Consider the following 20,297-nt stretch of genomic DNA (forward strand, 5'->3'; position numbering starts at 1 on the left):
GTTTCCAGAGCACTTTGGTTCAGGCACTTTTGTACCCAGAGGCACATAGAATTCCCCAGGCTGTAAGGGAGTGACTTGCTCTCATGGGGGTGCTGTTGCCAGCTGCCTGATGAGGTAGGGGACAGCAGCAGACACCAGGTCAAGGCCAAGCACACAGCCCACCCTGCCTCTCATGAGCTGACTGTCCAGTTTGGGGGTGGCCAGGTCCTCTGCTGCACCTGTCCCCGCCTGAGGAGCACCTGCGGCAGGGAGTGGGCGGGGAAGGGAAGGGAGCACATTAAACTTGGCTCTGTGTCAGCATCTTTGGTATAAGGAAACATCCTGGGCTTGGGGAGGGCCAGAGAAAAAGGGCAGCCAATACCGACTGGGCTTGATAATCCTTGGTGGGTCCCAGCCTCCCATGTTCTCCCTGCTTCCTATCAGCAGGAAATTGATGGGCCCCCATTTTGTCAAGCAAATGCTGACATGTCTGCTTTGCCTGCCTCCTTTCCAGCAAGCCTCTCTGAGGCCAAGGCTGCCACTCCATCAGGGCCCATCTGGGAGGCAAGCTTGTGCCGCTCAGCCTTTGAGCTGCAGATGGAACGCATCTGCAGGAAGCTTTGCCTGCACTGCCTCGCCTCCATCAGTCACTGGCCCAATGAGATACGCTTGCACTTGGCTCTTTTCCCTTTTCGCTAAAGGACCCTAATGCGCTTCACAGCCATGAGCTAGTGCAGTCTCTGTGGGGAGGCAGGAGCATCCTCTCCTGTGGCGCTCTTGGGTCAGCTTTTGCCAGCTGACTCTATTCCAACCTAAGATGCCCTCTGGCCCAGGAGACCTAAGAACATAAGCGTGACCAACACCCCCATCCTGGGTACGTCTCACTGATGTCCTCCATCAGGGCCGCACCCCTCTGTGTTCATCCTGATTCTGCCATGGGCTGGGGGCCCAGCCGAGAACAGCTGATTCTCTCTACAGGGGAAATAGAAACAGTTTCGGTAGGAATCAGTGAGGGATGGCATGTGATTCAAGGATACGTCCTGCAGCCTCTTGTGCTTTGGAGCAGCAGTGTTTCAGATTTGTGGCTTTGGAGGAAAAGGCCCTTCCAGCTGTTTTGAAACATAACCCTGCATTAGGAGGAACTTGGAGCCAGTGTGGTTTTCAGGGTGCTTGGAAGGCAGGCTCTCTGCCCGGTAGCAGCAGAAGGTATTTGAAGAGGTCCCCAGTGTCCTTCCACAGGACCAGTTCAGTGAGGACAAACCATCCTTCAGCCCTCTGGATGGGGTCCCAAGAAGGGCGGGGCTGTCACACTCAGCGCTCTGGGTCTTGTTTTCCCCTCCCCCCTGAACCAACTTTTAAAGGGTCTGCTCTAGGCCTTCCTGGGAGACATTCAAACTAATGATTTACAAGGTGAGAAGGCACAGCGGTTTAAAGAACGGGCATCACCAACTTAAAGGAAGGAAAGAAATTACACTTGTTCTCAAGACAGGGTTCATTAGTGGTTCTGGCAAGGAGGTGACTTCAACACTCCCACAGGAGGATCAATTTGCAGCTGCCGTGGTGACTTCTGACTTTCAGGAAAAGATCTCCCAGCTCCGGGAGAATTAGGGGGAGCACGTTCAGCTCCAATCCCTCCCCCTTCCGATCCCCCAACCTGGCAAAGGATGGACCTTCAGGTGGCACCCAGGACAGACACAGGCTCACCCCCAGTGCCCTCAATCCAGCCTGGCCTCCTGCTGCAGCCAAAGAAGGAGCTGCACCCCCTGCTCACTGGTGACTCGTCAGCCCTGTGCACCCAAAGTGGGCTCCGGGCAGAGCTCCTGTCTGTCCTGCCACCTTGGAGCCCCAGTTCTGCAAAAGCCTTGGGAAAGTAGCAAAAAGGGGCAGGCGGGGAGGTGCACAAATGGATGGAAGCCACCAAAGTGCAAGCCTCTCACTGCCTTTTCTGTGCAAAAAGTCTGTGCATCTCTCTGTCAATGTCACAGTAGTGTGAGCTGCTGTCCTAACATCTGACACTTGCTTTTAAATCTACAGGTTGAAATCTCAGGGACTCAACTTTTTAGCTAAGTAAGTATAATTGCAAATCCTGTTATATATATGAAATACATATGGACATACATATCACACACAGGTGTGTCATTCTGAATACTACCACACACGTCCCAGGAATTCAGACCTCAACCCACCAATCCGTGTGTAATTCTGCTGTCCTGCATGATCAAGGCGAGAAGTCCTGAGAGACTCTGGGCACTGTCCTGCCTGTGTCTGGCAGGTGCCTGTGTCAGGCACCTCACACATGGCTTGTCTTCTGGGCCAGGGCGCAGTCCACTGGCAGCGTGAACTTGACGGCGCCATCCTTCTCCCAGCCCCTCCGGATCCTGGAGAGTCTGCGGCTGAAGCAGGGCAGGAGAAACAGGCCTTTGGCCAGGATGACAACACAGGGCACCAGCAGGGTTAGTGTGAAGGTGGGGGGCAGGTAGAACTTGTAGCGACTCTCCTCGAAGGCGCGGGTCCAGCCGTACGTGAGCGTATGCAGGGTGCTCAGAACCAGGCCCACAAAGCCCAGAGTGGACTGCCGGAGAAAAGAAGGCTAGAATGAGGGCCAGGGTGAGGACGGACACAGCGATCCTACCAATGGCTCGTCTGCTTATCTGGCAGAGGGGAAGCAAGGAGGGCAGCTTTAGTGGGGCTCTGTGTTCAAATCCCAGCCCCGTCACTCACTCTCTGTGTGATCTTATTACTGTCTAAACTCTCTGAGCCTCAGTTTCCCCAAGAGAACAATGCTCATACGTCAAAGTATATAAGGACTCATTGATTCATAAGAATGCTATAAAATAACAATGCTTGGGGACTTCCCTGGTGGTGCAGAACCCGCCTGCCAATGCAGGGAACACGGGTTCGAGCCCTGGTCCGGGAGGATCCCACATGCCACGGAGCAACTGAGCCTGTGTGCCACAACTACTAAGCCCTCGTACCACAACTACTGAGCCCGCGCGTCTAGAGCCCCTGCTCTGCAACAAGAGAAGCCACCGCAATGAGAAGCCCGCGCACCGCAATGAAGCGTAGCCCCCACTCGCCGCAACTAGAGAAAGCCCGCACGCAGCAACAAAGACCCAACGCAGCCAAAAATAAATAAATTTATTAAAAAAGAGAAACAAAAAAACCCAATGCTTTTCTCCAAACTGTATTATTCATAACTCTGGTGGCTGCCAGAGGACTTAAGATGGAATTAAATTTAAAGAAGTTTAAAAACATGTTACTCGTTTTGTGTATCTTTTCATGTGTGCAGAGTAATGTGTCTGCTAGCATATCAAAATCATAATTTCACAGATAATATTTGGCACAAGATACAGCCAGGTAAAAAGTGAGTGGATCTTAAGTTGGTTTAAAGATAAACACAAAGGGGCTTCCCTGGTGGCGCAGTGGTTGAGAGTCCGCCTGCCGATGCAGGGGACGCGGGTTCGTGCCCCGGTCCGGGAAGATCCCACATGCTGTGAAATGGCTGGGCCCGTGAGCCATGGCCGCTGAGCCTGCGCGTCCGGAGCCTGTGCTCCGCAACGGGAGAGGCCACAACACTGAGAGGCCCGCATACCGCAATAAATAAATAAATAAACACAAAGGAAAAATTTACTTGGCACATGGATTTGGCACCAATAGTGAAGGTGGCTTACAAGGGCTTGCAGGCTAGTTGTACTGACGCTGTATATCAAGCCCACAGCATCACAAAGATGCTTTCTGTGGGTGCCGGTCCCTCACCTCCTGCCCATGCTCTGAGCTATGAACACCCCAGGTACAAACCCCGCCAGGATTACTCTCCTGCCCGGAAGGAGATTAGTGATGCTGGGGAGATCAAGACCGTCACAGATCCAAATGGAAATGGTCCAAGCCGTCGAGCGGCAGAGCATCTTGCCCCTTGAGCCAGGTGTGGGCTTTTGTGGGTCACTTCCAGCCATGAGCAGCTCCTTGTCACCCCAAGTGCTATACAATCATGACTTTCTATGGGAAGTGTGATGTGAAAATAGCCAGGAAGTGATGATCTGTAACTCTAGCCTCTGGGAATCTTTTGCACGTAGGGCTTCTTGCAAACTACAAATGATGCCTTCCGGATTCTACTGTTGGCGCTAGTCTCAACTGACACTGTGACCCTCAGCAAGTTGCTTAATTAGTCTCAGTGAGAAGGAAGTGATTACAAAAGTAAAGTCAGAATTGTAGGGAAAGTGCTGTATAGATGCAGCATTCTCCAGCCCCCAGACCCGGCAGGCAGTGGTGCAGAGCAGAGGGCAGCCAGGGTTAGGACTTCGTGGAGGGTCGAGAGGAGGGGCACAGGGCACCGAGAGATTCCGGGCGGGAGAGACCTGTGTTTATTACACAAGGAATGAAGATAGCAGTGACCCATCAGGCGATGAACACATCTGCATTTTCTCCAACGAGACACGGCAAGGGTTTAATTGAAACGTGGCAGCATGACGATCCCTCAGGGTGATCTTTACGGGTTGGTTTTGAGCTTTCCACAGAGAAACTGTAATCAGGCCTCCTGGATTTCCTTCCAGCCCAGCTTGTCAGCATCAATCCAGGGGCTTGGCTGGGGGACACTGTCTTGTTTGCACTCCCCCCAGACACGGCTCTAAGTGGGTCTGATTCTGCTACCATGTCTCATTCTCACTCCTCCCTAGCATGAGGGTCGCTTTGCTGCTTACACCTTCTCCAGTATAAACACCAGGGTGGTGAACCTCAGTAAGTGGAAGAACATGGTTCAGAAGAATTGTTTGTAATGCTTTTACTAAAAATAATAATGGCTATACATACAAGTTCATAGACAGGTTCACAAGTATAACATTTTTGACCCTAAACAAAATGCTAGCTGCCACAAGATCCCCAGTCTCTATCCTTCCTAGCCATCTCTGGTTCTCTTTGGCTTTGTGACCACTTAAGGATATGTTTATTACATCCTTAACAACTTCCTGGCTCAGCACAGCCTGTTGGGAAAGGCCATGGTTGGCTCTATGCTCCTATCCACGGCTACTTCACGTGTCATGTGCAAACGGTCAGCCCCCAAATGGAAGCCTCTTTGACTGTGAGTCACGTGTAACCAAATCCTTGTCACCTCCAGACGTGTCTATCAAGATTCCAAATCTCGTAGCAACTTCTGAACTACACCAACTTTTTCTAAGTTCTGATCTATTGAAAATGAAGACTGGGGTTAAAAAAGTCCCCAGCATTGAGAAAATATTTGGGATTAATATCCAGACTGTATAGAGAACTCTTAAATTCAACAACGACAAAAACAAACAACCCAATTCAAAAATAGGCAAAGGACTTGAATAGACATTTCTCCAAAGAAGATATATGAACGGCCAAGAAGCACATGGAGAGATGCTCAACATCGCTCATCGTGAGGGAAATGCAAATCAAAATCACTTCACACCCATTAGGATGGCTACTGTTAAGAAAACAAGTGTTGGCGCAGATGTGGAGAAATTAAAACCCTTATGCACTGCTAGTGGGGATGTAGAAGGGTGCCGCTACTATGGAAAATGGTAATGGAGGATCCTCAGTGAATTAAAAATACAATCACCCTGTGCTCCCGCAATCCCACTTCTGGCATACACCCCAAATAACTGAAAGCAGGGTCTTGAAGGGTTATTTATACACCCATGTTCACAGTAGCATTATTCATAATAGCTCAAATATAGAAGCAACCCCAGTGTCCACTGACAGACAGATAAGCAAAATGTAGTATCTCTATACAATGGAATACTATTCAGCCTTAAATAAGAATAAACTGCTGTCACGTGCTACAATATGGATGAACTTTGAGGACATCATGCTAAGTGAAATAGGCCAGTCACAAAAAGACAAGTACTGGATAATTCCACTTATATAAGGTGCCTGTATGAGGTAGTAAAAATCACTGGCCCAGAATGTAGAATGGTAATTGCCAGAGGCTGGGAGAAGAGAGGAATGGGGAGTTAGTGTTTAACGGGGACAGAGTTTCAGTTCTGCAAGATGAAAAGAGCTCTGGAGATAGATGGTGGTGACGATTGCACAACAAAGTGAATATACTTAATATTACTGAACTGCACACTTCAAAATGGTTAAGGTGATAAATTTTGTTATGTTACTTTACCACAATAAAAAAAAAAATTGGGGGGCTTCCCTGGTGGCGCAGTGGTTGAGAGTCCGCCTGCCGATGCAGGGGACGTGGGTTCGTGCCCCGGTCCGGGAAGATCCCACGTGCCGCGGAGCGGCTGCGCCCGTGAGCCATGGCCACTGAGTCTGCGCGTCCGGAGCCTGTGCTCCGCAACGGGAGAGGCCACAACAGTGAGAGGCCCGCGTACCATAAAAAAAAAAAAAAAAAAAAAAATTGGGGGGAGGAAAGGCCCCAGCATTGACCATCAGGAATAAATCTTGAACTAGCCTGACAACCACCTTGTTATTCCCCCACCAGCTTCCAAGTCCCAAACTGTTGCTCCCCTCACTCAGGTGAATTTACTAGGCTTTGCTGAGATGGCTGGGACGTGCCTTTTTACCCCTGAGAGTATAGCGGCCTGAGGCGTGGTTTTCAAATCTGGCTACATGGTAAAATCATCTGGGGAGCATGGGGAAAATCTTAATGCCCAGGCGCCGGTCCCAGAAAATCGGATTAAATTGGATAGGGGTGGAGCTCAGGCATGGTAGCTCTTATAGGCTCAGAGATGATGCTGACATGCAGACAGGACTAAGAACCACGAATTTAGGAGACTCTTATCACCTGAGCCCTTCTAACTTCAGGTTCAGAAGTCTTCAGGGTCCCTCTGCCCAGGCTATTTGACTGGGGTGGAGCCGGTCCTTCCTGTTCCTTAGACAAAGTCCCATCGAGGGCCTGAACAGGCTCACACTCTGCATCGTGAAGCTCTCCCAGATGCTGCAGCAGTGAGAAGCCACCCAGGCCTGGGAACTGAGTCCTGGTGGCCCCAGAAAGGCCTTAGCACCTCCCTCAGTGACCTGCCCTGGGGCTCCAGTGTTTGGCCCATGTTCACCACTGTCCCCTGCCCTAATCTGGAGAGCGATGGACTGTGCTGGGCAAACAAGACCTGCCCTGGGAGAGTATGAAGACCTTCTCCTGCCCATATAACCTCTTCCCTTTGCCATCCAGAATCCCGTGTGATTCCAGATGGCAGGAGGCCCCAAAGACCAGCCAGTAACAAAGGGCCTTCTGACTTTCCAATCCCAATGGGAAGCCTGGATGATTCCAGCACGTTTGTTTCCCTAAAGCTCTCTCTCCTTGGGAACAATTTTTAAAATCCCATAACAGTCAAAGGAAGCCAAAAGAAAGGGAGGCATCCTCACGGGGCAATTAATAACGCCCACAACAAGCTAGGGCCATTTTTATTATATGTAAGCTTGTTAGGAAAAAAGAAACAGCCAGGTTGTTGTTGGCCGCTGGTGGTGATCCATTACCGTGGCGGGAAGGGGCTTTGGACAATTGCTCACAAAGCTGGAGTCAGCACAGGGCTCTGTTATTATCTCAGGCAGGTGGCAGGAGTGGGCAAGGCCCCAGGAAGCTCCTCTAACGGTGGGGCAGAACCAAGGTGCTAAGAGCCGAACACTAATTTCTCTGTCCAGGGGAGCTGCACCGACCTGGGTATTTTAACTGGCTTAATTAGGAGCAGTTAGCACAGCCCAAAGCAAACCAAAACAGTAGGAACAAAAACACCCAGACAAACAAAACCCCCAATTAAAAACTTCGAAAACAGCCTCAGGAACAAAAGGATACACGCAAGCACAAGTCACGTCTGTGGAATCCACACCCTGTTTTGATGGCTTTCTAGCTCAATAAGTCATTACAGACTCAGGGGTCAGGCCAGGCTCACTGAGAACCACGGTGTCTCCACAGCCACTTTCTAAGCCCCGGTGACCTGTCGCAGTCATTCGTGGCTGGGAAAGGAAATGGGGTCCAGGTAGTTCCTTGTTCTAAAGCAGTGCTCACCTTACAGGAGAAGGTTGCAGCTCACCTCAAAACCTGTACAGCCACTACTGGGTGCATGTATACATGTCGTCAGCACAAATCCTCCCAACGACTACAGGAGGTGGATACAGACAGGTCAGGATGCAGATGCTTGGAGACGCTAAGGAACTGTCGAGTGGTGCAGGGCTGCTAAGTGGTGGTCTTCGGACTGAAACCCAGGTCTGCTGGCTCCACAGCCTGCGTCCCCCACCCCAGAGATTGTCACCTACTGCATCACGGGCACTTAAGTCACCCAAGGAGCCTATAAAAATAGACTCCAGAGCCGACCCCGGGCATCTGAGTCCACAGGTCAAGGGTAGTCCTGGGTATCTGCATTTCTCCAAGAGCTCCGTGACTTCAAACTTTTCGATGGCGGCTCACATTAAGAATCACATTTTCATTGCTGCCCAGTACACAATGAAGTATGCCCACATATGTATATATAACTACTGAATTGATACAACTGAAAAAATGTCTGTGCTTAGAACATGTAAAGAACTCTGACATTTTTGGAGACGTTCTACTCTATTTCATGTTTAAAAAGCTTGTTGTGGGTTTCCCTGGTGGCGCAGTGGTTGAGAGTCCGCCTGCCGATGCAGGGGACACGGGTTCGTGCCCCGGTCCGGGGAGATCCCACGTGCCACAGAGCAGCTGGGCCCGTGAGCCATGGCCGCTGAGCCTGCGCGTCCGGAGCCTCTGCTCCGCAACGGAGAGGCCACAACAGTGAGAGGCCTACGTACCGCAAAAAAAAAAAAAAAAAAAAAAAAAAAAGCTTGTTGTGGTCCACAAAAATTGATTTCATAACCCACCAACAAGTGTCAACTGCAGTTTGCAAACACTGCCCCGGACCATTCTGCGGCTCTGGGTGGGAGTCTCTTGCCTGTCTCTTGCTGCCTCCTACTGACTCAGAAATGGGTGGCTTAGTCAGAGATCATGGAAATGTGGCTACATGCCCCGAGAATCACAGCAAATTGCTTTGTATGTTTCTTTTACACGTAATCTTGCACAGTGGCTCACAACACATCTGTAGGGAACGAACTCCATTTTACAAGAGTGTAAAGTGAGGCTCGGGGAGCACACGTGATCTGCTAATGGTTACAGAGCTGGGATGTGCCGGTTCCTCCTCTGTATCAGCACTCCAGGGAGATAGAGCATTTGTGGACAGAATGTGGGCATTTGATTTTCTCACGTAAAACCCTGTCTTTCTACCCATCTCTCGGCTTTCCACATCCCTCTTCTTGCAGCAGCATAACGACTTTCCTATTTGTATTTCGACTCTTCAGTATGTAAAGTAGAACAGCTGCTGATTCCCAGTCAGCTTTTGCTAACAAAACCAAATTCTCCGGCTTTCTCTGGCAGCTGGAGCTGGAGCTTGTAATCTACAGCTGCTTAAGGGAGCAACTTTCCGGTGAGGGGAGCGAACTGCAGTCTGTTTTAGTTGTGGATAAACTATGCACCCCAGCATACTCCAGGCAGGAACACGAAAATCCCAGATTTGGGTGTGTGACACGTGAGGATTAGTGGCAGATAAATAAAATTCTTTCTTCCCCCTTTTGCCGGCATGTGTCAGGCCTGAGCACACCTTCAGAGACCTTCTGAGATGAGCAGAGCCAGTGAGATTCAGAAACAGACACACTTAAAAAAACCCCCAAAAACCCACAACTCTGTTTGTTCTAGGGTACGCATGCATCCCCAATGAGGGGTAATTAATTGGATTACATAAGAGCGCTGCCCTGTTGGTGTCCCTCTTGGAATCCCGTCCTGTGTCCTTGCTGCACAGAGAAGATATGGGACAGATTTTTTGTTGACATCGGGGATGGGTGTGATATCTGTTCCCTGCCCTGATACCATATGGATGGCAGAACCCAGTATTAGTCAGCACCCATGAATGGAGGGGATGAGTTAATCTGCCAGCACCTGGGGGCTGAGCACGTGCTCTGTGTGGAGAACAGTGGGAGATGCCAAAGGAATGTAAAAAATGTCCCTGCCCCAGTGGTCCTTATAATTAAAGCGTGGCTATACCTGTCTCGTTCCCTCTTGCATCCCAGGTCTAGCATGACGCTGGGCATGCAGTATGTGTTCAATAAACACTGAGTGAATAAATGCATAAAGAACCTTTGCCACTAGTAGAATCTTCCAAAGTGTGTTCTGTGGAGTGTAGACAGTGAAAGAAAAATGGGGGTGGGGGGGAGGACGCCAATACCGAAATAAGTCTGCTTAACAAGGTTTGCTTGTTGTAGACAGTACTTGATGTGCCAAAGTGCATTGTGACTCGCTGAGCGGGAAGCAAATCTTTTCCCAGATTTATTTTATTTATTTTATTTTTTATTTTTTGCGGTGCGCGGGCCTCTCACTGTTGTGGCCTCTCCCGCTGCGGAGCACAGGCTCCGGACGCGCAGGCTCAGCGGCCATGGCTCACGGGCCCAGCCGCTCCACGGCATGTGGGATCTTCCCGGACCGGGGCACGAACCCGTGTCCCCTGCATCGGCAGGCAGACTCTCAACCACTGCACCACCAGGGAAGCCCTCCCAGATTTATTTGACTCTACATGTCCTTTTTAATATGAATGGTGTCCTTCGGGAAATGCTGTGTTTTATTTCCTATAAACTGAAGGTCCTAATCTCACCTCCCATCCACCCTGCATGAATCCAGAGGTTAAAGGAAACAACAGGGCCGGGTTCAGCTGAGGGTGCTGGCTGGGCAGTTCGGCTCACCCAAGGGCTCACTGCCCAGACAGATCAGCGACACGTCCAGGGACTACGTATTATGGGATTTTGTTTGGGAAGCCCAAGAATTGTAGATACTGAGAATGTGTAGTCCAGGGTTCAGCGTTCTGCTGTCTGAATTTTACACATGCCTAAATCTGGCATCTCCCGGTGTCACGAGGATGAGCTCGTCCCAGGCAGCCCCTTTAGCAGGAGACTTGGGTGAGCCTGCCAGCCTTGGGGAGGCCTGGGCACCTGACTGGGCGGTTCTGTTGCACAGATTACGAAAGCCCAGGTGGCGCATGGGTGGGAAGGTGCTTGCACAGGAGAGGCAGGGCCAGGGCCGCGCCGAGGCTCACCAGCAGAGACAGAACTACTTTACCTGAACAAAGCTGAACTCCCTCCAGTTGAGTGAGTTTGCGATGGATGGCAGAGAGGTGACAGCCAGCAGGGACAGCGTGCCGAGGGCGAGCACTCCCAGGGACAGGTAGATCTCCATCCGCCAGACTTCCTCCTCGATCCAGAGGTGACTTTTATTGGTCAAGACCTGGTGTGGATGGAAAGGAAACCATGAACACTGTGGCCAAGGTCGATGCCCTGGGATTTGGGCGCGCAAGGAATTTAGGACGGGAAAAACGCAGTAACGACCAACGTTCCCAATTTCCACTCTGTGTAATGTGTGTCTGCCTCTGGTTTAAGCGCTTCTCAGGTATCAGCTCACCTGAGCCTTACAGCAACCCCGTGAGGCAGAGGTCACTATTGTCCCCATTTTCCAGATGAGGGAAATGAGGCACAGAGATCAAGAAACCTTTCCATGGTCACACACAGCTTAGGAGATGGCAGAGCTGAGATCAGGACCCAGGCAGCTGGCTCGGAAGACAAGGCTCCTCCCTCCCCACGGCTTTCACAAATCTGTCTGGGGCCAGTCGACCAGAACAGTCACAATCCAAGAGTAAGGAGCCAGAGAATTTGACAAGACATAAAGAACCTTCAAATATGACCATCTCACAAGGTTTTCTGGTGCCCAAATCCCCAGCAGGAAGGAGGCGCTCTCTTAACTCAGAATCCCTTCAGCCAGACAGGCTGCTGCCTCTGCTACCTTCAGCCTGTCTCACCCTGGATCCTTGGTCCCCCAAGCTGCCCCTGTCACTGGCTCATATTCCAGACACACATACACCAAACCCCTCAACATTTCCTAACTAGCCCCCAGCTCCCATCTTCCCACCCAGCTCCCCATTTCTGTCTGAGGAATGTAGCTTTGAGTCAACCACTGCCAGGCAACAGAGGCCGACATCCATTCGCCAAGCAGGCCCATGAGCACTTACAAAGCACCCAGCACACAGTAGGTGCTTCATAAGCACCTACTGTGTGCTAGGCCCTGGGCTGCAGAGAGCAAAGATACCTGCCCTCACAGAGTTCTGGAATCCCCCAGTGAGCCCCAGGCATGCACCAATGGGGGAGCCCCTGCAGGCCCAGAGGTTTCCACCCCCTCCCTCTCCACTCAGAGACCCCTTGCACCTCAGCCCCACCTTTCCCCCTCAGCCTGGCCAACGCTCACTCGTACCGTGCACACGAGGAAGAGCTTTTATCAAGATCGTCCTGTCAGAACCATCATTTCCGAACTAGACCACATTGCAGAGTTCCTGGACGTCAAGATGTTTTCTGAGAAACACCAGGAAACGCTGCTGCTTCAATTCTACCCACACAACAAGGAACAGCATTTCCATTAGGATACGTGACTAGGCTTTAGTAGGGAGGTCTCTGCTTTGCAAAACAGAGTGACTCATACAGGTTTTTGAGAAACTATTTCAGCAGGAAAAAAATAACCCAAGTGCAGTTAGAAGGTATAATATTAAAAATGAATCTAGTGGTCTGAGCAAAAATGGTTGAAAGGCTTATGAGAGAACGTTGAAAGGAACTGAGAAAATGCCATCCACTGGGTACTTTTCCTGCAGTTTGAGAGAAACGAGGGCCTCTGTTCTATTTCAGGGCAGGCTGGCTCTCCCTGGTGCCTTTAAGCCACAAAAGGACCAGGAGTCTCACCCTGACCTTGAGTACTGTGAGACTCTGGGCAGCTCCATCTCTGGGCCTCCGCTTCTCCACTGACAGAGCTGGAAGAGGTCACGTCTAAAATCCTGCGATTTTGCTGTGTGCCAAGCGAATGTCAGCACTAACGAGAAAGGCGGGGCTGACGCTACCCTGCAGGGGGCAGGGGGGTCTCCCACGTAACTGAGCCCAGAGAAGGCTAACTCGTACCTTCCCTGCACTAACGACGGCCGCTCAGTGGGTCATCCCCGAGTTGTAAGTTGTTTGTCCTTAAAATATACTTCATTAGTCGCTCCCTTCTGCATTTTGGTAAGATCAGGAAGTTAATGTCCCAAGTCAGAGCTTGGACCATTACACACACCACATCTGCTTGCAACATGTCTTGTCTTTTCCTCTAATATTTCCACTCAGCCGCGACACCGGGAGGGGGTGGGATGAGGTACCTGCATAAGCATCTGGCTCTCGGCCACCTTCGGTAGCCTGTGGGAGTCTCACCCCACTGACTGAACTACAGTGCTGTTCTCAGGGCTCCCCAGCGACCGGCGTCACAGACGGCAAACTGGGACGTGGGTGAAACAGCTCTCCACTCCCCTACTGATGCTCTCATGTTCAGAGCTAATCAAGCTGGCTGCCTCGAGCACGGCCAGGACAGTGCTCGTCAACAAGAGATGGAACGCTGCCATCCCCGTGTGGGGTTTCCTTTCCCTGTAGGTTGCAAGCTCGAAGCTGAAGGGCCCAAGGGCAGGAGGCTCAGATGTGAGATTTCGACGGTTCTCTCTGACAGCCTGGACTAGATTTGGGGTGACAGGGCGGAGCACACAGTGTGTGGGTAAAACACTTTCTTTGATCCTTATTTGATTTCGGATTTTGATCTTGACATGCGTTTCTAAGGCACCACTGATGTACTTTTTGGCCGCCCACCCCTCTTCTGGGCTGCTCTGCTCTGTTAACCCCTCCCCCCCATTTCCACGCCCCTCCCTGACAAGCCGCATCAGCCCTGGCTCTGCCCTCCAGAACTCTGCAGAACAAGGTTCAGCCCCTTTGCCTGACAGGCCTTGCTGTCTGTCTCTGATCCCGTCCTGTGGGAGCGATGGTTGCCTGGCAACCTCCACGGGGGCCTGCAGCCTTACAGGGCTTTGGAACTCAGGGAAAATTACCTCACACGGGCCTCAATGTGCCCTGGTATTTGCATCATGGCAAAACGATATTAACGTAATATCAAGGAGAGCCTTGGCAGGGTGGAGAATTTGGAGAATGGCAGTCAGAGGGTGGGCACGGGGAGGAGAGGGCAGGGGTTTTGCCTTGTGCTCTAGTGGGGAGGGGGCATTACCTTCTTCCCCATCCACTGCCTGAAACACCCGCCACCTCCTGGGCAGCAAACATTGCTCCACTCTCCGAGGAGCCACGCAGAGCTTCCTGTCCAGCAGGCTGACTCTTCTTAGGAGTGAGAAAATATCATGAAAGAGCATCAAAAAACATTAGCACTGGGTGAGACCTCCATCTACACCAGGGCCCTGAGGACCAAAGAGGGGTTGTGACTTGCTTATTAAGGTCAAGCTCTTTGTTCCAGTCAGTGATGCTGGAGGACAAGAGTCTAGGGCTCTGGCCTGCAGGCCTCCACGCCACCCCACGCCAGCTGAGGTGAGGGACGAGACTGTCTGATTGCATCCCGTGGCCTCAGGGCCCGGTAGAGTAGAACTCAGCGAATGAATGAGTTCTGGGATCATTCATTCAACTGTTAATTTGGACTTGTTTTCCCCGTAGAAAGCAGTACGGGCATGAACGCGGATTTGGAGGAGATTGGCTGGACCTGGATCCCAGCTCAGCCACTTACTGGCTGAGTGACTTTGACCAAGTTACTTAACCTCTCTGTGCCTCAGTTTTATCATCTGTAAAATAAGGGTAGTACAGCACCTGCCTTATAGGGATAAGAGTTCAATGAATTCACACTGGGTATGTAAAGCTCTCAGATGGTACCTGGAACACACTAAGCGCTTTTTAAGCGTTAGTGACTATTATTTTTTCCCTTCCTCTCTCATTTCCAGCAGGTGTCTTGCTGCTTTGCCTGAAGTCTGGGGTTCCTCCTTTCTCTTATGAGAGCCCAAGACTACAGATGGAATGGTGCCAGGTGTCCGTGGGTGGGGAATGACGAGGGCATTTGAGGAGCTGCCAGCAAGGAAGCAGGAACTAGAGTGAACAGCGGCTGAGGTCTGTGATTCCCAGGAAGTGGCCCAGCCTTGCCTCCTGGCTCTGCTCTGGGAAATGGTCAGGCCTCCGAGGGGATGGCCGCATGGTGGGTGCACCTGGGGAGGGCCCAGCCTCAGTAAGATCCCTGCTTCCCAAGCAAGAACAAAACGGCAGCTGGAACCAGGGGTAGAAGAGAAGCGTCTCATTGGGCGGCTGAGTGTCCTGGAGTGGGTAGGACCCTCGCACCAGGCCAGAGGCTGAGGGCTAGAGGTGGAATTAGCAGGTCGGGGAAAATAAAGGCAGGGTTCCTTGCAGACCTGAGCTTGGGACTCAGAATCAGGCCCCGTGAGCTTGTGAACCCAGAGCAAGCATCTGGGGGGACTATTTCTGTGGGTACAGGTGCCAGGGGCTGCTGCCTGTGATACCACCTGGCTTGACCCGAAGGCCCTCCATTCCCAGGAATCCCGCTGGCAAAAGAGCACCCTACGGCTTTCCTAAATGAATAATTACTGTGCCCTTCCACCCCCTCAAAATACACATGCTGGGCTTCCCCGGTGGCGCAGCGGTTGAGAGTCCGCCTGCCGATGCAGGGGACGCGGGTTCGTGCCCCGGTCCGGGAAGATCCCACATGCCGCAGAGCGGCTGGGCCCGTGAGCCATGGCCGCTGAGCCTGCGCGTCCGGAGCCTGTGCTCCGCAACAGGAGAGGCCACAACAGTGAGAGGCCCGCGTACCGCAAAAACAAAAACAAAAACAAAAAAACCACATGCTCCTGCAGCCTTTCCCGTCTCAGGGGATGGCAACTCCATCCCTCCAGGTGCTCAGGCTGAAAACCCAGAGTCGTCCTCCACCACCTCATGAACCCCACGTCTATTACAGCAGTTCTGTGTACCCTGGCTTCAGAATACGCCTTCAACACCTTCTCGCCTCTCTGCTGCTCCCAGCCCACTCCAAGCCTCCGTGGCCTCTCATCTGGGTTCCCGCACAGCCTCCTAACTGGTTTCCCAGCATGTGCGTTTGATCTTTGGTTGTCTGTTCTCCACCTGGCAGCAGAGTGAGCCAGTTAAAACCCCAGACGGCGCATCACTCCTCTACTCAAAACCTTTGCTCGGCTTCAAGCCTAAGGCCCAAGCCCTTCCTCAGCCTTTAAGGCTTCTCCGGTGTGGCTTCCGCCTCCCAGGCCCCGCCCACCACCCCGTCCCCTGGCTCCACCAAGAGGGCCTCCTTGCCGATCCTCAAAGGTGCCAGACCGCTCCTGTCTTCCTGTCCTTCCGACCTGGGCTCACATGTCCCCCGCTCAGCCAGGCCTCCCGCACCACCCTTTAATACTGCACCCCCCACCCCCCGCTTGATCTTCCTCCTTAGCACTTCGCTACCTTCTACATACCCTCTGTAACTCACAGCTGCACTTTAAGTCTCCCTGGCTTGGGGGCAGAGCGCTTTTCACGTTCTGTTCGCTGATACGCCAAACCTCGGACAGCAGGATGTGGGCGTGATCCAGTCCGGGCAGGATCGGCAGGTGACAACTGGCGGGCTGCACCCACGGGCGCCCCCACCCCGGCGCTGTGATTGGCACCCTACCTGCTTGACGGCCTGGTTGACCAGCTCGTAGCGGTGGGAGCGGCGCAGCGGCAGGCAGAAGCTGTAGAGCGCGTGCAGGGCGGCGCAGAAGAAGCTGAGCAGCCCCATCTGCTTGCGGTGCTGTAGCCAGTGGTCCAGCCAGTCAGGGAAGCGGCGGTACTTGGTGCCGCGGCGCAGCTGCAGGGCCGCTGCCACCACGCCGGGCAGGTACACCAGCGACAGCAGCACATAGGCCACGCAGGGCAGCGTTGTGTTGACCACGGACACGGGCAGCTGGTAGAACTTGTTCTTGCCCTCCTGCAGGTAGGGCTGCAGCACATCCCGGATGAAGTTGTAGGTGTAGAAGAAGACGAAGAGCCCCAGGGCCAGGAGAGCAGGCACCTTCCAGCCTGGGAGGAGGCGCAGGGGCATGGCCTCCACCTCCCGGGCCGAGGCCAGGGACCCCATGTCCACGGGGGTGAAGCCCATGGCCTGCGCCAGCTCCAAGACGGCGCGTTTGGCTTCTGGCTGGTCACTGCAGATGGGCACCTGCGGGGAGGAAGGTGTGGGGGGTCAGGTGGGGTCCCCGGAGGGTTGAGCGGGGCCTCGGAGAGCATCTTGGCCAAGCTCCTCACGGAGCAGCTGAGGAAACTGAGGCCCAGCGATCTGCCAGGTAAGGGTATGGCTGGAGCACAAGGAGGCCCTGAATCCCGGCCCCGGGCCTTTCCTCGGCTCCCTGTGGGCTCCTAGTCTCTGGCCCAGCAATGCCCGCTTCTCGAGGAAAACGGCCAATGCTCACCCAACAGTGAGCATCTCGCCCAGTTCACTGCCATCGGCATCCACAAGCAAAACACCCATCTAGGCGGCCCCCGGGGGCCCTTGGAGTAGGTGCCTCAAAGGACTGTGGCCTGCCCTGGGGGTCGTTCAGCAACTGGGCTTTGCATATGGCCCAGCAAGTGCAGCTGTGGCTGCAGCTCCACCCCTCAGTCCAGAAGTGTCCCCTCTGACCATGTCCTCTGGCCCCTCACAGCCCTCAACACAAGGCCTTCCACAAGCCAGCCCCAGCCTCGTAGCCCACTGCTCCCCTCCACGAGCCCCAACGCAGGCCCACTGGGGTCCTCTGATCCCTGAACACTCCACGGGTCTTCCTGACGCCGCTGTGGTCAGGCGGTCTACCAACACTGACTCCGCACCCGCTATGTGCCAGGTGTTACACATGTGAACCCTCAGCCTCGTCACAAGCCTGCAAGTAGGTACTATTGTCCCCATGTGGGAACATCGTTTGGGAACACTGTTCCCCACCTCTGTGCCTCTGCGGGTTGTCCCCTCAGCTTGGAATGCCCTTCCTGTTCCCTGTGCCTGACAACGTTAGGTAGGGCAAAGGCCAAGGCTGATCTCAAAGTCTTCCCCAGCCAGCCTCTAGCTCTGCTCCCTCCCAGGCCCTGCTACCCTACACTCCCCCACTGTTCTTGCCTGTCCAAATGTAGGAGTCCCAAGATGCAGGCTGCATGGAGGGCCCTCCAGTCAGGGGTGGCTGGGTACCTGTGGGCTCCCCACAGCCTGGCATGGAGCTGGGCAGAGAAGGCATCTGACTCATTGGTGGAAGTTCTCAAACACATGTGGAGCCTAGCATGCTTCCCTGAGGCAAGTACAGGTTGCCTCTTGGCATTAAAAACCACCTTGTCGGGCTTCCCTGGTGGCGCAGTGGTTGAGAGTCCGCCTGCCGATGCAGGGGACACGGGTTCGTGCCCCGGTCTGGGAAGATCCCACATGCCGCGGAGCGGCTGGGCCCGTGAGCCATGGCCGCTGAGCCTGCGCGTCCGGAGCCTGAGCTCCACAACGGGAGAGGCCACAGCAGTGAGAGGCCCGCGTACCGCAAAAAAAAACCCCCATAAAAATACAAACAAAAAGACCACCTTGTCTTGGTTAGAGCTCCTCCTGCCAACAACAGTATGCAGCAATGGCTGTTTTCTGGAGCCATTTTCCACCCTCAGAAAAACCTGCTGTTGACTATTCTGAGAAATCCACGCAGTTTTTGGAAGCCCCTGGAATAAATGAGATAAAGTTTGGGACATGCCTGCTTCCTTAGGACCTGGCACATGAGTGTGTTACCTTCTTCTTTCTAAGTGCAATCCTAAAAGCAAAATCTCTCCTCTTCTTGACTCCAAATAGTAAAAAGAAAACCATCAACCTTTTCCTCCCTGTCTTCTTGGAAATCAAATTACCATAGAAGAAAGAACATGATTTCAGGTTCCTATGAACTGGGTTCAAATCCCAGCTCACCAAGCTGTGAGACCTAGTGTAAGTTCATTAACATCTCTGAGCCTCAGTTTCCTGCTCTGTAAAATGGAACTTTGCAGGGCTGTGAGATGAGCTGAGATAATGTACATAAAGAGCCTGGTACACCAAGGGCCCTCAATGGAAGTCAGCCATTTACATTTATTGTTATGTGACTGGCATTCCTCCAGCACCTACCTGCCTGTTTCCATCCCTTGGGCCAGCCTGCAGGGTCCAGGCAGAGATGACATTGAAGGCCTTGACCACTGTGCAGGTGGGGAAGAGGGAGGCCAGGTACTCAGCATTGGACTCATGGTGCCGAAGGTGCTCCTGCTGTGTGGGGTTGCTCACGTCCACCAGGATCTTGCCAGCCAGCTGGTCACTGAGACCACATAGCGTGGAGTAGTGTTCCCGGAACATAGCCACGAAGATGACCTCTGGGGACCCCACTGCCTCCTCCTGGAGAGTCACTTGTGCTGCTGAGGGGAACAGCCCAGCCGTGCGTTTGGGGTTGCGGCTCCCCACCACCACGCTGAAGCCGGAGCCCACCAGGCGTGTGGCCAGGGAGCGGGCAAAGTCCCCGCTGCCCAGGATGCCCACTTTGGGAACCTCCCTGGGGGCCTCGGCAAGGCTGCCGTCACTGTCCACCAGGTGGCGGCTGATGAGTGGCTTGTCCATCTCTCCTGACGTTCTGGTGGCTAGAAGAGAAAACAGGAACTTGATCAGTGGAGGGCTTCTGGACTGCCCCTCCTACCAGCTCCCTCTCTTGTCCGCTGGAGCTGCACGGGGGTCCAACATTCACCCAACAGGACTTTATGAGTATTAACATGTGTGAGCACGGGGGCACAAGCTGAACAAGACCCAGCCCCTTCCTGAGGAGGACACAGCCTCCAGAAAAGGAGAGGAAAGGACCTCTGCCCTCCACACTCTGTCCTTTGTCCTGAGTTATTTCCTTGGTACAAATCTGCAAGCGTGAGAGTGCTGAGAAAGAAGGGTATGGAATTTCTGTGATCGATGCTATGCAGGGCCATACGTCTTCTCAAAAGGCTTATGTAATGGCCCGTGTTACTACCCAGGAGTGACCCAACCTCAGCATCACTGGGTTTATCCGATTACCAGGAAGGGTAGACATGTTCCTGTGCTTGTCTACATTTTGCATTTTGGGATGGTGTCTCTGATGCTCTTCTTTAAGTAGATGACGAGCAGCTTAAAGGCAGGGACCTCATCTTATTTGACTTTGGATCTCACCATTTGTCCCAAGGCCTGGCACAGAGCTAGTGTTCAATGTTTGCTGAATGAATGAACACTGAAATCCTACTGTCTGAGGGTGGGATTGGAGTGGGACATGACAGTGAATGGGACCCTAAGATTGGGTGGGTGCCCTGGGAGCTCCTTTACTAAGTCTGAGATATGAGGGGACATGGAGGAAACCCTGGACTTGGGCCACGAATTTATAGTAAACTTGGGTGGGAAAATTATTTGTTTTAATGGTCACCAACTTCTAACTGAAAGTTGCTATTTTCTTCAAGTATGAATGTGAGCAGCAACACAGTAGTAT

The 20,297-nt window shown here is 52.8% G+C and overlaps 1 protein-coding gene across 1 annotated transcript; it reads right to left on the reverse strand.

The window, feature by feature from the left end:
• Positions 1 to 483: 483 nt before the first annotated feature.
• Positions 484 to 19,433, reverse strand: STEAP3 (STEAP3 metalloreductase). Its single transcript, XM_027082582.1, has 4 exons — positions 18,938 to 19,433; positions 16,484 to 17,011; positions 11,054 to 11,218; positions 484 to 2,551 (listed from the first exon to the last, which is right to left on the reverse strand). The coding sequence occupies exons 1-4, from the start codon at positions 19,415 to 19,417 to the stop codon at positions 2,270 to 2,272; spliced, it is 1,455 nt and encodes a 484-aa protein (XP_026938383.1). The 5' UTR covers positions 19,418 to 19,433; the 3' UTR covers positions 484 to 2,269.
• Positions 19,434 to 20,297: the final 864 nt, after the last annotated feature.

Source organism: Aethalodelphis obliquidens, unplaced genomic scaffold (assembly GCF_003676395.1).
Source record: "Aethalodelphis obliquidens isolate GAN/ISIS:26980383/991018 unplaced genomic scaffold, ASM367639v1 scaffold47, whole genome shotgun sequence".
NCBI classification, from domain to species: domain Eukaryota; kingdom Metazoa; phylum Chordata; class Mammalia; order Artiodactyla; family Delphinidae; genus Aethalodelphis; species Aethalodelphis obliquidens.